The sequence below is a fragment of the Bos taurus genome, chromosome X, assembly GCF_002263795.3.
Source record: "Bos taurus isolate L1 Dominette 01449 registration number 42190680 breed Hereford chromosome X, ARS-UCD2.0, whole genome shotgun sequence".
NCBI classification, from domain to species: domain Eukaryota; kingdom Metazoa; phylum Chordata; class Mammalia; order Artiodactyla; family Bovidae; genus Bos; species Bos taurus.
Genome location: NC_037357.1, coordinates 55,298,827 through 55,314,674, shown reverse-complemented (window position 1 = coordinate 55,314,674; position 15,848 = coordinate 55,298,827). Strand labels below are relative to the sequence as shown.

General features: G+C 37.4%; 1 protein-coding gene across 3 annotated transcripts in view; it reads right to left on the bottom strand.

Moving 5' to 3' along the window:
- RNF128 (ring finger protein 128) overlaps positions 1–15,848 on the bottom strand; it is a 100,517-nt gene that overhangs the window by 11,302 nt on the left and 73,367 nt on the right. For all 3 annotated transcript variants that reach the window (XM_005227835.5, NM_001076071.2, XM_010821706.4), the window contains 3 exon segments: positions 7,496–7,567; positions 3,704–3,786; positions 635–731 (listed from right to left, as the gene is read on the bottom strand). In XM_005227835.5, the coding sequence (XP_005227892.1) occupies positions 635–731; positions 3,704–3,786; positions 7,496–7,567 (252 nt within the window).

The window sequence follows — 15,848 nt, the reverse complement described above, 5'->3', positions numbered from 1 at the left end:
TCCCAGCCAGAGCACTGGAATAACAGGGTCCAATGGGGTGAAAGATGTTACAGGCAGACTGTCATCAACATTTGAAATGTTTATCTGGGTGAACACTTCATAATATAATGCCTGAGACAAGGAACGCACTCAAAAAACAAATTCCTATGCTGTCCCCTAGGAGTATTGAGAATCACTGTCATCTATATATCTCCTCAAGTCAGGAAGATTCTGTTGATCTTGAGTCTCTGTTGTGTATATTGTGAAACAGGTAGTTTTTTCACTTATGAAATATAATTCAATATTTATTATACTTTCTCAAACTTTACATGCTCATTTAACTACAAGTTTGGTTGCAATGCAATAGTAAGATAGTAAAAAACAACAAGGGGTATCAGAAGTCAGCTGGGGTTATCACTTCAAGTTCTGACCACATAATAAGTACATTTGAGGAGGGGGAAGAAGGAGGAAAACAGAGGTGGTCCAACACGGCATCTCACTGTCACTATGATATAAGTAGTTCCCATTTTTGGTATAACCTATAAGTCTAGCACATTGTATAGTTACAAAATAGGATGATGACTTTCTGAAGGTTAAGATATATAAATAACACACTGGTTAAGTTCCTTTGTATAAATAGTTTAGCAATGTTTACCTCAATTCCCAAAGCTTTGAGTATGTCACATTTGCACATGGGGCAAGTCCTGTGTTCTAACAGCCATGGGTCAACACATGTCTTATGGAAAACATGGCTAATGAAGGAAAAACATATAAATTGGTTATCTGTTGTGAAATAGCAACAACGCTTTGCCTAATATACTAACAAGTTACTCTATAAGTTTACTTGGTCTTTTAACAAATGACTTTTTTCCCTTTAAAACACACAATTACAGAAACAAAATTTAGAAATTTCATAATACAGTACTTTTAAATATAAAAGCCTCATTACCCTAGCTTCATAAAAACTATTTTTAATACTACTTATGAAAAAATAGTTAAGATATTGCCTGATCTAAGATGTACAGTAATTCGGATCTTGATTATTTTGTTATATCCTAACTAGACCATTCAGGTATGACCTAAATCAAATTCCTTATGATTATACAGTGGAAGTGAGAAATAGATTTAAGGGACTAGATCTGATAGATAGAGTGCCTGATGAACTATGGATGGAGATTCACAACATTGTACAGGAGACAGGGATCAAGACCATCCCCATGGAAAAGAAATGCAAAAAAGCAAAATGGCTGTCTGAATAGGCCTTACAAATAGCTGTGAAAAGAGAACCGAAAACCTGAGGAGAAAAGGAAAGATATAAGCATCTGAATCCAGAGTTCCAAAGAATAGCAAGGAGAGATAAAAAGCCTTCCTCAGTGATCAATGCAAAGAAATAGAGGAAAACAACAGAATGGGAAAGACTAGAGATCTCTTCAAGAAACTTAGAGATACCAAGGGAACATTTCATGCAAAGATGGGCTCGATAAAGGACAGAAATGGTATGGACCTAACAGAAGCAGAAGATATTAAGAAGAGGTGGCAGGAATACACAGAAGAACTGTACAAAAAAGATCTTCATGACCAAGATAATCATGATGGTGTGATCACTCGCCTAGAGCCAGACATCCTGGAATGGGAAGTCAAGTGGGCCTTAGAAAGCATCACTACGAACAAAGCTAGTGGAGGTGATGGAATTCCAGTGGAGCTATTTCAAATCCTGAAAGATGATGCTGTGAAAGTACTGCACTCAATATGCCAGCAAATTTGGAAAACTCAGCAGTGGCCACAGGACTGGAAAAGGTCAGTTTTCATTCCAATCCCAAAGAAAGACAATGCCAAAGAATGCTCAAACTACCTCACAATAGCACTCATTGCACATTCTAGTAAAATAATGCTCAAAATTCTCCAAGCCAGGCTTCAGCAATATGTGAACTGTGAACTTCCAGATGTTCAAGCTGGCTTTAGAAATGGCAGACGAACCAGAGATCAAATTGCCAACATCTGCTGGATCATGGAAAAAGCAAGAGAGTTCCAGAAAAACATCTAGTTCTGCTTTATTGACTATGCCATAGCCTTTGACTGTGTGGATCACAATAAACTGTGGAAAATTCTGAAAGAGATGGGAATACCAGACCACCTGACCTGCCTCTTAAGAAACCTATATGCAAGTCAGGGAGCAACAGTTAGAACTGGACATGGAACAACAGACTGGTTCCAAATAGGAAAAGGAGTACATCAAGGCTATATATTGTTACCCTGCTTATTTAACTTATATGCAGAGTACATCATGAGAAACGCTGGGCTGGAAGAAGCACAATCTGGAATCAAGATTGCTAGGAGAAATATCAATAACCTCAGATATGTAGATGACACCACCATTATGGCAGAAAGTGAAGAGGAACTAAAAAGCCTCTTGATGAAAGTGAAAGAGGAGAGTCAAAAAGTTGGCTTAAAGCTCAACATTCAGAAAACGAAGATCATGGCATTTGGTCCCATCACTTCATGGGAAATAGATGGGGAAACAGTGGAAACAGTGTCAGACTTTATTTTTTGGGGCTCCAAAATCACTGCAGATGGTGACTGCAGCCATGAAATTAAAAGATGCTTACTCCTTGGAAGGAAAGTTATGACCAACCTAGATAGCATATTCAAAAGCAGAGACATTACTTTGCCAACAAAGGTCCGTCTAGTCAAGGCTATGTTTTTTCCAGTAGTCATGTATGGATGTGAGAGTTGGACTGTGAAGAAAGCTGAGTGCCGAAGAATTGATGCTTTTGAACTGTGGTGTTGGAGAAGACTCTTGAGAGTCCCTTGGACTGCAAGGAGATCCAACCAGTCCATTCTAAAGGAGATCAGTCCTGGTTGTTCTTTTGAAGGACTGATGCTAAAGCTGAAACTCCAGTACTTTGGCCACCTCATGCCAAGAGTTGACTCATTGGAAAAGACTCTGATGCTGGGAGGAATTGGGGGCAGGAGGAGAAGGGGACGACAGAGGATGAGATGGCTGGATGGCATCACCGACTTGATGGACATGAGTTTGAGTGAACTCTGGGAGTTGGTGATGGACAGGGAGGCCTGGCGTGCTGCGATTCATGGGGTCGCAAAGAGTCAGACATGACTGAGCGACTGAACTGAACTGAACTGAACTATAAACTAGTACAATTAGTCATTCTTGATAATATAGACAAAAGTATTGAGTGCAAAATAATTCTCATAATTTAGGAAATGTGACAAATTCCAAGAATACCACTATTTAATAGCAAAAAGGAAGAATGTTAAGAATAACTTCCAGGAGATGGATAATGAAAAGCTAACAAACACTTCCAAATAGGTGCTCATAAATTGATTTTATTTTTTCTCAACAGGATGGGCAGAAATCTTTTTAATTAAATTATCCAGTACCGCTCACACACAAACACACAAATAAACAGTGGTGCTGGCTACACACACACACACATACACACACAATCAATAGTGGTGCTAGCTAGGTTCTCAGTTTTTTACAGAAGTAGTTTCCAAATTGTACCAGATTATGGAAACTTCATATAGTTAGCCTCATACTATTTCCAATGATATTAAAAATAAAGCAATCATCTGTATTTAAGTGAAAAGAAGTTAAAAACAAACACTTTATTTATTTGGAGACATTCAAAATAGTTTCCTGCACTATAATCATTTTTGTAAATCAGCTATTTTTATTGACAACATAAAAGAAAATCAAACTTACTTGCAGGTTAGGATGCGCACCAAATCATTTGGTTTATATAGTTCAATACACACGGCACAACTATCTCCATCAGGGCCGATTTCCTAAGAGCAAAGAGTTACTGTTATTCTGATGGATAAGAAAAACACACTAAACTACAGAGCAAGATCAGAATATACATGTATTTAATACATTACTTAAATTCCTACAGAAGGAGCATCATATCACTAAAATGACTTTCAATAAGAAATTTAAAATTATCTAGACTTAACTGGAATCTAAAAAAAAGCCAAACTTATAGAAACAGAGTAGAAAAGTAGTTTTCAAGGGCTGAGGAGGGGGGAAAATAGGGAAAAGTTAGTAAAAGGGTACAAATTTTCAACTATGAGGTCTGAAGATCTAATATAAAACATGGCGACAAGTTGATAACACTGTGTATTATGTAATTGAAATTAGAAAATAAAATACTTAAGACTTTAAAAAGTAAAAGAAGAGGATTCCTGAGTAGCCTAGTGGTTAGGATTCTGGGCTTTCACTGCCATTAGTTCAGTTCAGTTCAGTTGCTCAGTTGTGTCTGACTCTTTGCAACCCCATGAATCGCCACATGCCAAGCCTCCCTGTCCATCACCAACTCCCAGAGTTTACCCAAACTCATGTCCATCAAGTCAGTGATGCCATCCAGCCATCTCATCCTCTGTCATCCCCTTCTCCTCCTGCCCCCAATCCCTCCCAGCATCAGGGCCTTTTCCAGTGAGTCGACTCTTCACTGCCATAGCCTGGGTTCAATCCCTAGTCGGGGAACTCAGATCTTGCAAGCCATATAGCATGACAGAAATAAATAAACAAATGTAAAAGAATAAAGTTAACCCAAGAGGAATAGTATAAAGAGAAACATGAAGCACTGACGTAAACTTTTTCCTGGTTTTAGAATTTACACAGTGCCATAAGTTCTTTTGGAGAAGGCAATGGCACCCCACTCCAGTACTCTTGCCTGGAAAATCCCATAGATGGCAGAGCCTGGTAGGCTGCAGTCCATGGGGTCGCTAAGAACTGGACATGACTGAGCGACTTCCCTTTCACTTTTTACTTTCATTCATTGGAGAAGGAAATGGCAACCCACTCCAGTGTTCTTGCCTGGAGAATCCCAGGGATGGGGGAGCCTGGTGGGCCTCTGTCTATGGGGTTGTACAGAGTCAGACACGACTGAAGCAACTTAGCAGCAACAGCAGCATAAGTTCTTTGGCTACGTTTTTCCATCAAAAAAATTAAGGTATAATTCATATGAAGTTAAATTCATTCTAAATGTTGAGTAAATAGTTTTGCAAGTTTGGAGAAGCATGCAGTCACTTAATCCCCACCATAATCAAGACACAGGATAGTCCTAGTACTCCAATAAATTCCTCTATATCCCTTTGTAATTAACACCCTCCTTTTATCTCTGTCTTCTCTTACCCACTGATTTGTTTTTCAGTGCCTTCTATTTTGGCTTCTCCAGGGTATCTTATAAGTGGAATTGTGTATTATATAGCCTTTGAGTCTGGCTTCTTTTACTTAACATAACGCATTTACAATTCATCCCTGTTGGTGAATATATCAGTAGGGTTCTGCTGTTTTTATGGCTAAGTAGTACTCTTTAATATAGATGTACCACAGTTTTTTATCCATTCACCATCTGAAGGACATTTGGCTTCTTTTCAGTTTTGGGTAATCAGTAAAGCTTCCCTGAGCAATTTTGAACAAGCTTTTATATAAGTGGGTAAACACCTAGCAGTGAGATTGCTGGGTTCTTTGGAGAGTGTATATTTGACTTCATAAAATTGCAAAATCGTTTTCCAAACTGGCTGTATATTGCATTCTCACCAGCAAATGCATGAAAGTTCCAGCTGTTCCACATCTGACCAGCTATTGGTATTGTAGGTTCAATTGGTTTTAGCCATTCTAATAAATGTGCTGTGGGTATCACAGTGTGGTTTTAATTTGCACTTCCCTAATGATGAATAATGTTGAGCAACATTTTATGTGCTTCTTTGCTAACCATATATTTCTTTGGTAAAATGTCTGTTTTGCCCATTTTTACACTAGGTTGCTTTTTCTTTTGTTGAATTTTGAGAGTTCTTTATATATTCTGAATACAGTCCTTTATCAGATATGTGACTCAAGTCTGTGGCTCATCTTTTCAGTATCTTAACAGTGTCTTTCAAACAGCAAAAGCTAATTTTAACAGTCAAATTTCTCATTTTTTTCTTTAAAGGACTTGTTTTTGGTATCATATCTAAGTAATTTTTGCCTAACTCAAGCAACAGAGATATTTTTCTCCAAAGTTCTCTTATAAAACTTCATAGTTCTAGGTTTTATATTTAAGTCTGTGGTCCATTTGGAGTTAATTTTTACAGAGGGTATAAAGCATGGACTGAGGTTCATTGTTTATTTTTTCTGTATATGGATATTCAGTCACTGTTTATGGTGAGCCACCAAATGGCTGTCCTTTTAAATTGCTTTTGCACCTTTGTCTAAAATCAGTTGATCATATATCTGTAGGTCTATTTCTGGACTGTCTCTTCTGTTCCAAAGATCTAAAGGTCTAGCCTTTTCCTAATACCACACCTTCTGGACAACTATAACTTTAAAATAACTGTGCAAATCAGGAAACATTAGGCATCCAAATTTGTTGTTTATCAGAATTATTTTGGTTATTCTAGTTCTCTTGCTTTTCCAAATAAACTCAGAATCAACTTGTCAATTTCTACAAAAGATGCAACTAATATTTTGATTGAAACTGTGATGAATCTTTAGATTAGTTTGGGGAGAGTCTTCTAACTCATGAACATGGTATATCCCGATTCCTTTAGGTCTTCTTTGATTTCTTTCTTTCTTTGATATTTTGTAGTTTTCAGCATATAGACCTTGTACACATTTTGTAAGATGTATACCTAAGTATATAATGGCTTTGGTGCTATTTTAGATGGTATTTTTTTATTTCAATAAGTTCTATAGCTATATTTTCATTGTCGTACAAACCTCTATAGCTATTTTTTTATATGGGTTTTAAACATCAATGGTACTTTTCAACTGTGCTAAATCTGAAAATCGATGTTCAAGTAAAATTGTACTTAAGTACTATATTCATCTTCTGTTGTTGCTACAACAAATTACAATAACTTAGTGGCTTAAAATGCACAAACTTATACTCTTAAGTGTTATTGCTCATGGACCCTTTCTTGTACCACTCCAATCTCTTACTTCCATTGTCACATCTCCTACTTCATTGTCAAATCTCCTCTTGCCTCCCTCGCATAAGAACACTGTGATTATATTCAGGCCCCACTTGGATGATCCCCTGGAGAAGGCAATGGCAACCCACTCCAGTATTCTTGCCTGGAAAATCCCATGGACGGAGGAGCCTGGTAGGCTACAGTCCATGGGGTCGCAAAGAGTCGGACACGACTGAGCGACTTCACTTTCACTTGGATAATCTAGGATAATCTTCCCATCTCAAGATCCTTAACTTAATCACATCTGCAAAGTCTTTTTTGCTATATAAGATAACATTTACAGGCTCCAGGGATTAAAAAAAAAAACCTGGATGTCCTTGGGGGTCATTATTCAGCCAACCTCCAGCATTAAATAGATTAAAAAATCAGTTATATTTATAAATTCCAATTAAAATCATACTTTGGAAGAACATGAACTTTAAAAAATGGATTGGTAGCACTGCTTTAAAACAAATAGCATTTAAAAGAAAAAAAAAAAAAGAAATGCATGTTAAGATCGCATTAGACCCTCAAAAAAAAAAAAAAAAAGTCATAAATGCACCTTGTCTCCTTGCTTCAGTGTACGGAGTTGAAGCCTTCCAATAGCTTTTTTAGCATCTGCCTTTAACTGTCTCTGTAATAAAAAATAGCAGGTATTAGAAAAAAAATTTTAAACAAATATGATAAAAGAGGTAGAGAGGATTAATAAATATCTATAAGGTAAAAGTCAGTGTATAAGTAAATGCTGAAAGACACAATTTAATTAACCATAATAAATGTCCATTTATCTCATATCAAACAGGATTTTTTGAACTACTGAAACCTTATGTTTCCTACCTTCTTAAACAGCAGCTTTGGGCCACAACGATAAAGCTCTATGTCTCTATTCCAAATGAATTCAGATGCTATGGATTTTCAAAGCAGTTTTCCTATTTTCAAAAGCCCAGAAGGTCTTAAAGTACATATTTTCCAATTTCTTTTTTTTTGAAGTGTCTTGTTTGGTAGAAAGTGCATAGGATTTGGATTCAAATGAACCTAGATTCAAACTCTGACTTTGTCACTTATGAAATGAAAAATCCTGGACAAGTCATTAAATTTTTGTGCTTGTTTACTCATCTATAAAATGAGGATAACATCAATCCTTCCAGTGTTATTCAGTACTAGGGGAAAAACATTGCTGTTTATAACCACTACTGCCTTGTAAGGTGGGTGGATTCTGAGAGTTTTTTGTTTATTTCACTTAACATATACCTAGATGAGTCTGGATATGCAAAGGCAAGTCCATGGTTCATTTAGGGAATAAGGACTAAAATATTACATTTATATGTATCTATCCATATATACACATATGTATATATTTGAATCAAAAGTGAGGTTTTAATATGGAATCTAGATAAATGGTACCAATGAACATATTTGTAGGGGAAGAATAAAGACTCAGACATAGAGAATAGACTTATAGACATAAGAATAGACTTACAGACATAAGAATAGACTTATAGCGGGGGCAGGAGAGGGTGGGAAAAATTGAGACAGTAGCATTGAAATGCATACATATTACCATGTGCAAAACAGATAGCTAGTGGGAAGTGGCTGTATAACACAGGGAGCTCAACCTGGTGCTCTGTGACAATCTAGAGGGGTTGAATGGGGTGGGGGATGGGAGGGAGGTTCAGAAGGGAGGGAACATATGTAAACCTAAGGCTGATTCATGTTGATGTATGGCAGAAATCAATGCAACACTGTAAAGCAATTATCCTTCAAATAAAAATAAATTAAAAAATAAAATTTAAAAAAGTATGGGGGAAATCTAAAAGGCGAGGGAAAAGTGAGAAGGAAAGGAATCAATGAGAGACTATCTCTTTGTGTGGGATGAACTGGAGGGTGGGGGTGGGGGGAAAGCCAGGTAGTATGAGACATCCAGTGTTAATTTGAAATTATTTGTGATGCCACAAATAAACCTTCCTTATATTTCAGTAAAATCTACCACATATACGAATGCCTCAAGAAAAGATAATATATATGTAAATTGAAGAAGAGGCCAGGTTTCATGCCTGGGTGGATGCTGTATGGAATAGAGAGATAGCATGTTTAGCAGGGCAAGATGATAAGCAATCTTCCTATTTTGTATTGTGAAATGAACAAACTTAGAGAAATTCAGCAAAAAGTAGATGGGCAGAACCAGAAGTCTTATGAGAATGTCAACAGCTTCCTCATCCCCACCCCACCCCCCCCCCCCGTATGTACCTCCATCCCCAGAGGGAGACCCCCTAGCTGACATCAAGGCTATATGAAAATTAGAGATAATTTAAGTGTTTGTCACTCAGTTGTGTCCCACTCTCTGAGACCTCATGGACTGTAACCCACCAGGCTGCTCTGTCCATGGGATTTCCCAGGCAAGAATACTGGAGTAAGTTGCCATTTCCTTCTCCAGGGGGATCTTCCCAACCCAGGGATCAAACCTGGGTCTCCCACATTGCAGGCAGATTCTATACCATCTGAACCACCGGGAAGCTATGTAAGTAAAGTACCCAGCATAATGTCTGGCTGATAACAGACACTCAATAAAATGTTTATTAAATGAAAATATAAAGTATTTTCATCAATAAGCATATTTATACATGTCTGTAGCAAATATATTTTGGACGGGAATAATCCATGAGTATAGGTATGTGAAGCTATTCCTTAATGCCCAAATCTACCTCCTATGTAAGATATCATTTTGTGAAAGGTATTTGACTTGATGCCAAGGTGATTACTGCCAAAGTATTTTTCTGCTGTCACAGTAGGAGCAGAAACTTCTCAGATTGTTATCTGACGGGCAAACATAGCTCATAGAAACAGTTAATAGGAAGGCCTAGCCCTTAGAAGGAAAGAAGTGCTAATTGAAGCCCTTTCACTCCCTGTTTGGGAGACTTAATCATGGAGTTCACTCACAAGGGGAATTTTATCATGGTACTTAATTTTGAGCCTAAATATTTCCCTTCTATTTTGTTACTTGCATCACAAGTAAATAATAGAATGACAGTGAAACAAGGTACACTTAGGGTCTTTAGAGCTGGAAAAATTCTTGGGAGTTCACCTAGCCTGATATCTAATCTGACAGAAAAGAAAACTGATGCCCAAAGAGAAAGAATACCTTGCTCAAAATCTCAGAGTTGGTTAGTGTCAGTCCCACTGAAGCCCAGAGTTTGGGAACACTTAACTCTGACATCAAGGTAGTCATCTTTTGTTTACTGTGGCTTGAAGTAGGAAGCTAGTACTACTACTTCCTTATATTTATATAATTGTTTTAAAAAATGTTTTAGTTTGTTTTGTTTTTCTTATTTTTTTAAATTGTGAAAGTTATGATAACACATTTACAGGAAACTTAGAAAATAGCTGTTATATAATTTAAAATTATTTTTGATATCTATTACCTCACTTAATCCTCACAATATCCCCTAAAGGAGACAATATCTCTATTTTAATGTCATTCAAATGGAGGCTTGCAAAAGTAAAATAATTTGTCCAAAAGGGAATGCAACCTCTAAACGACAGTTAGTACAGAAGTCTGCTCTTCATACCCCAAGATTCCATTATAATACAGCCATCCAAAATCGTTTGAAGTTTTTCCAACTCCTGTATTCTACGGTCTGGCAAATTATGGCCAGTATGCCCACAGGGCTCTGGCCTTGGCCTAAACTTCCAAACATTACTACTTTCGTTTCCTATAAAATATAAGCTATTTCGACATGAAGAAGAGAAAAATGCAGATGATACAAAAATAGAGCCAACAAGAGAAAATACGACAAGGAAAAAGTGAAGTTGATGAGAAGTCTTTGACAACCATTTTGCACTTTGTCTTTAGAGAGCTTCTGACTTAGGTTTAGGCAACCAGTTCCACGACAACTGGGGAAATGTACTCACAAGGAAGTGATACATCTCTAGCGTATTTACATGATTAAGCCTGCACAGTTTGATTTCTCATTCCAAAATGTTCAACAAAATATAAATGCATGAGCCTCCAGTGCTAGTGCTTATTCATCAGGGATGAATGCTAACTATACAACTTTGATTATATCCAAGACTAACTGCAAATTAATTTGAGAGGTGGGATCAAAAGCAAACTTTAAATGTAATGTTCAAGTCTATGTTGATGAGAAAAGTGGAACTTACATTAAGACAAATGTTTTAAAAAAAATTGAGGGGAGACAAAAATATAGGGGAAAATCCAAGATGCCAGAATATCCTAAGCAAGGGACTTGATTATGAAGGATTTCTAAAAGATTTGTAGCACAGCATATACCAGTATTTAAGGAAGCAGCCCTAGAATTTTAAAAAGCCTTTGAAAGGAAATCTGAATGTTTCCAATAACTCCTACCAAGCTTTTATAAGGAAAATATACTTCTTTCAATACGGAGGTGTGACTTGTGGTTTTGTTAAGAAGCACAATTTTTAGAACCTGAATAAAGGTTTTAAAACTGCCATCAGCACTCAAAATATTAATATTTCACTGTCACATTGATAGTAGGAGTTTCCAAGATGCACCCACTCCTCTAAATACTGACATATGAGAACAAGATTAAGACCAAGTAGTTTATATTAAGGGCTTCCCAGGAGGAGAAGGGGACGACAGAGGATGAGATGGTTGGCTGGCATCGCCGACTCAATGGACAAGAGTTTGAGCAAACTCCAGGAGATGGTGAAGGACAGGCAAGCCTGGCATGGTGCTGTCCATGGGGTCACAAAGAGTAAGACACAAAGAGTAAACCTGGTGTGCCACAGTCCATGGGGTCGCAGAGTCAGGCATGACTGAGCGACTAAACAACAACAGGAGGCGCTAGTTGTAAAGAATCTGACTGCCAATGTTTGAGACACAAGAGATGCAGGTTCAATCCCTGGGTTGGGAAGATCTGGAGTAGGAGATGGCACCTCACTCCAGTATCCTTACCTGGAAAAATTCCATGGGCAGAGGAACCTGGTAGGCTACAGTCCATGGGACCGCAAAGAGCCAGACATGAATGAGCACAGCACAGCACAGTTTATATTAAATACAGGTTGAGATTTCCCTGGTGGCTCAGACAGTAAAGCATCTGCCCACAATGTGGGAGACCCCAGTTCAATCCCTGGGTCAAGAAGATACTCTGGAGAAGGGAATGGAAACCCACTCCAGGATTCTTGCCTGGAGAATTCCATGGACAGAGGAGCTTTTCAGGCTACAATTCATGGGGTCACAAGAAGTTGGACATGACTAAGAAATTAACATTTTGGGAAATATGAAACCTCTCTCCAATTCTGTCTCCTCACCAGTAAGTAGGAATACTAATAATCCTATACAGTATTGTTACAACAATATTTTGGGCTTCCCTGGTGGCTCAGCGGTAAAGAATTCACCTGTCAATGCAGGAAACATAAGAGACACAGGTTCAATCCCTGGGTTGGGAAGATCACCTAGAGAAAAAAATGGCAACCCACTCTAGTATTCTTGCCTGGGAAATCCTATAGATAGAGGAGCCTGGTGGGCTACAGTCGTAAAAGTGTCAGACACAACTTAGTAACTAAACAGCACGTTTGAATAATATTAAGTCAAACTTTTGGGTGCCGCTATATGCTTTAATATTTAAAGACAATGTGCCTAATGCAAACTATAGTTTATGTTTTACTTCTTAAAAAACAGAACTTAAGAGTTTATCTACTTTGGTACACAAATTGCTTCAGACACCTTTTCAGTACCTCTCCATCATATCAGAATTCCTATCCTATAAATTCCAACAGCACATTGTTTCCACCTCTTATATTCTGTAGTTGTTATTATTCATGTGTCTTTTTCTCCTAGTAGATTGTGAGTAGGTAGAAGACTGGGCCTTAATCATTTTTTTTTTAATCAATCTTTACTCAAAGGATAGCTTTTGAATTTAGAAAAAGAGATTTTCCCATTTAAGTTTTATTCATTAAAAGCCTCTACTCAATCAATTTTGAGGGAAAAAAGGTTTAGAGAACATGTATTGGACTCCTGCCATGCGTCAGGTTTAACCCTAAGCTTTTACATGTGTCATCTTGTTTAAACAGTAACAACCTTATGGAATAGGCATTTTAATATCCAAATTTTATAGACAAGAAAAGGTCTTGAAGCTTGACTAAAGGCCAGGCAGCTGGTTAGTTGCAGAGCTGTGATTCAATTCAAGCCCAGGTTCTATCTGGCTTTAAAGCCCATGATCTCTCCACTATAGTACACTGCCTCCATTGTGTAACAGCAAAGAAGCCTTTAAAGGGCTTCACATTCCTTGTGAAGAAGATAAATGAAAGGGAAAAAACCCTCAAAGTCAGCTATTATCCAATCTTCAAATCCTTCTTCATTTGACTACTTAACTGTGATTTGGGGAACTCTCTTAAACAAGTATTTTATATCAACATATTCTACCCACCTCCTCCCCAGTTCTAAGAGATACCTGGTCTAAGAAAATTTGGCAGAATAGAAGACTGATTCAAAGCAGTTTGGTTGTTGGCCAATTTTGTCAGCGGAAGCTTAATGTCATTACTCTATTCAAAAGCTGGGATGTTCTAGTCACTGACGAATCTCGGCTGTACAGTTTCTTCTGTTGTTGTTCTGAGCGACACTTTTAAGTGGGCTGAAAAATGAAGATCTGCGGCAATTCTCATCTTATATTACAATGTTCAATTTTTAAATTACAGTGAACACAAAGATATTCTACCTATTTTACCTATGAATTTATATTGAACTAAGTAAAATAAATGTTTTAGTCTGGTTATTTGTCAGCCTGATTTTTGGTCCCAAGGTATTCAGCTTTCAGTTTAACTGAAACCCACATAAATAACTAGGCATGTAGTCGAACCTAATTACTTGATGGGGGGCTGGGCAGGGTGAGTATATAAAAGAAAGAAAAGAACGTGGATATAAGCAAACTAGATTTTCCTGTTCTTAAGCCACCACTTTTTTAAAAATAAAAGCTTTCATAAAAATTTGGCTTAGAATTTATACAACAGAAATCTTAAAATCAAGAATTATGGTAAGAGGATTCTTTTACTCAGATTCCTGTGAACAAAATCAAAATCTGAGTGTCGTGGCTATTTTGATATATGAGAACTGAGAGAAATCTATTTTTTCCCCAATCAAAAACCTATGCATCGAATCACTGTGTCATACATCTGAAACTAATATTGTATGTCAATTATACTTCAATTTAAAAAGCTAAAATTTGCATGCTGCAACTAGAAGATTCAACATGCTGCAATGAAGACCTGACACAGCCAAATAAATAAAAATAATTTTTAAGAGGAGTAAGCAAAAACACCCCTATGTATAATATTTGAACGGGAGGATTCCTAAAGGAAAGAGGAGCTGCAGACGGTAACACAGCTTCCCATAAGTCTATGGAATTACAGAAATATGAGTACAGATCATTTGCATGAAGACGATCCCTGTGAACAGTGTGAAGAAATACACTGTAAGGAAGAGCATTGAGAAAAGGGGGAATTTGACCCAGGGGATAGGTTATGACTCAGATGATAGCATTTTTCAAAGAAACAATCAAAACCTTTATTATAGTAAGTGAATACTTTTTTTAAAAAGTCCTGAGAGACTCATTGTAAGAGCTTCCCTTTGTTCAATGAGAAAATCACAGAAAGACTATAAAACTAGGTCCTACTCAGATAAGAATTTGTTTAATCTGCTCTTCTCATGTAAGAACCAAACCAGTAGTTTTGTAAAGGGTTCTAAACCTCAAATTTAAGCAGGAACAGACACATACACATGCACCCACTATAAATATATCTATATATATATAGATAGATAGATAGATAGATACTGGTACAGTATGCAGCCACCTGGTAAGTCTTCCAGCTAATTTCATATACTAGGAGAGCAGAGAAAATTTAATGTGACCAGAAATGTTTCAGATATTTCTAGTCATGCTTTAAGTTCAAGACCATCACCATGGAAAAGAAATGCAAAAAAGCAAAATGGCTGTCTGGGGAGGCCTTACAAATAGCTGTGAAAAGAAGAGAAGCAAAAAGCAAAGGAGAAAAGGAAAGATATAAACATATGAATGCAGAGTTCCGAAGAATAGCAAGAAGAGATAAGAAAGGCTTCCTCAGCGATCAATGCAAAGAAATAGAGTAAAACAACAGAATGGGAAAGACTAGAGATCTCTTCAAGAAAATTAGAGATACCAAGGGAATATTTCATGCAAAGATGGGCTCGATAAAGGACAGAAATGGTATGGACCTAACAGAAGCAGAAGATATTAAGAAGAGGTGGCAGGAATACACAGAAGAACTGTACAAAAAAGATCTTCACGACCAAGATAATCATGATGGTGTGATCACTCACCTAGAGCCAGACACCCTGGAATGGGAAGTCAAGTGGGCCTTAGAAAGCATCACTATGAACAAAGCTAGTGGAGGTAATGGAATTCCAGTGGAGCTATTTCAAATCCTGAAAGATGATGCTGTGAAAGTGCTGCACTCAATATGCCAGCAAATTTGGAAAACTCAGCAGTGGCCACAGGACTGGAAAAGGTCAGTTTTCATTCCAATCCCAAAGAAAGGCAATGCCAAAGAATGCTCAAACTACCACACAATGGCACTCATCTCACACGCTAGTAAAGTAATGCTCAAAATTCTCCAAGCCAGGCTTTAGCAATATGTGAACCTTGAAATTCCAGATGTTCAAGCTGGTTTTAGAAATGGCAGAGGAACCAGAGATCAAATTGCCAACATCTGCTGGATCGTCGAAAAAGCAAGAGAGTTCCAGAAAAACATCTATTTCTGCTTTATTGACTATGCCAAAGCCTTTGACTGTGTGAATCACAATAAACTGTGGAAAATTCTGAAAGAGATGGGAATACCAGACCACCTGACCTGCCTCTTGAGAAACCTGTATGCAGGTCAGGGAGCAACAGTTAGAACTGGAC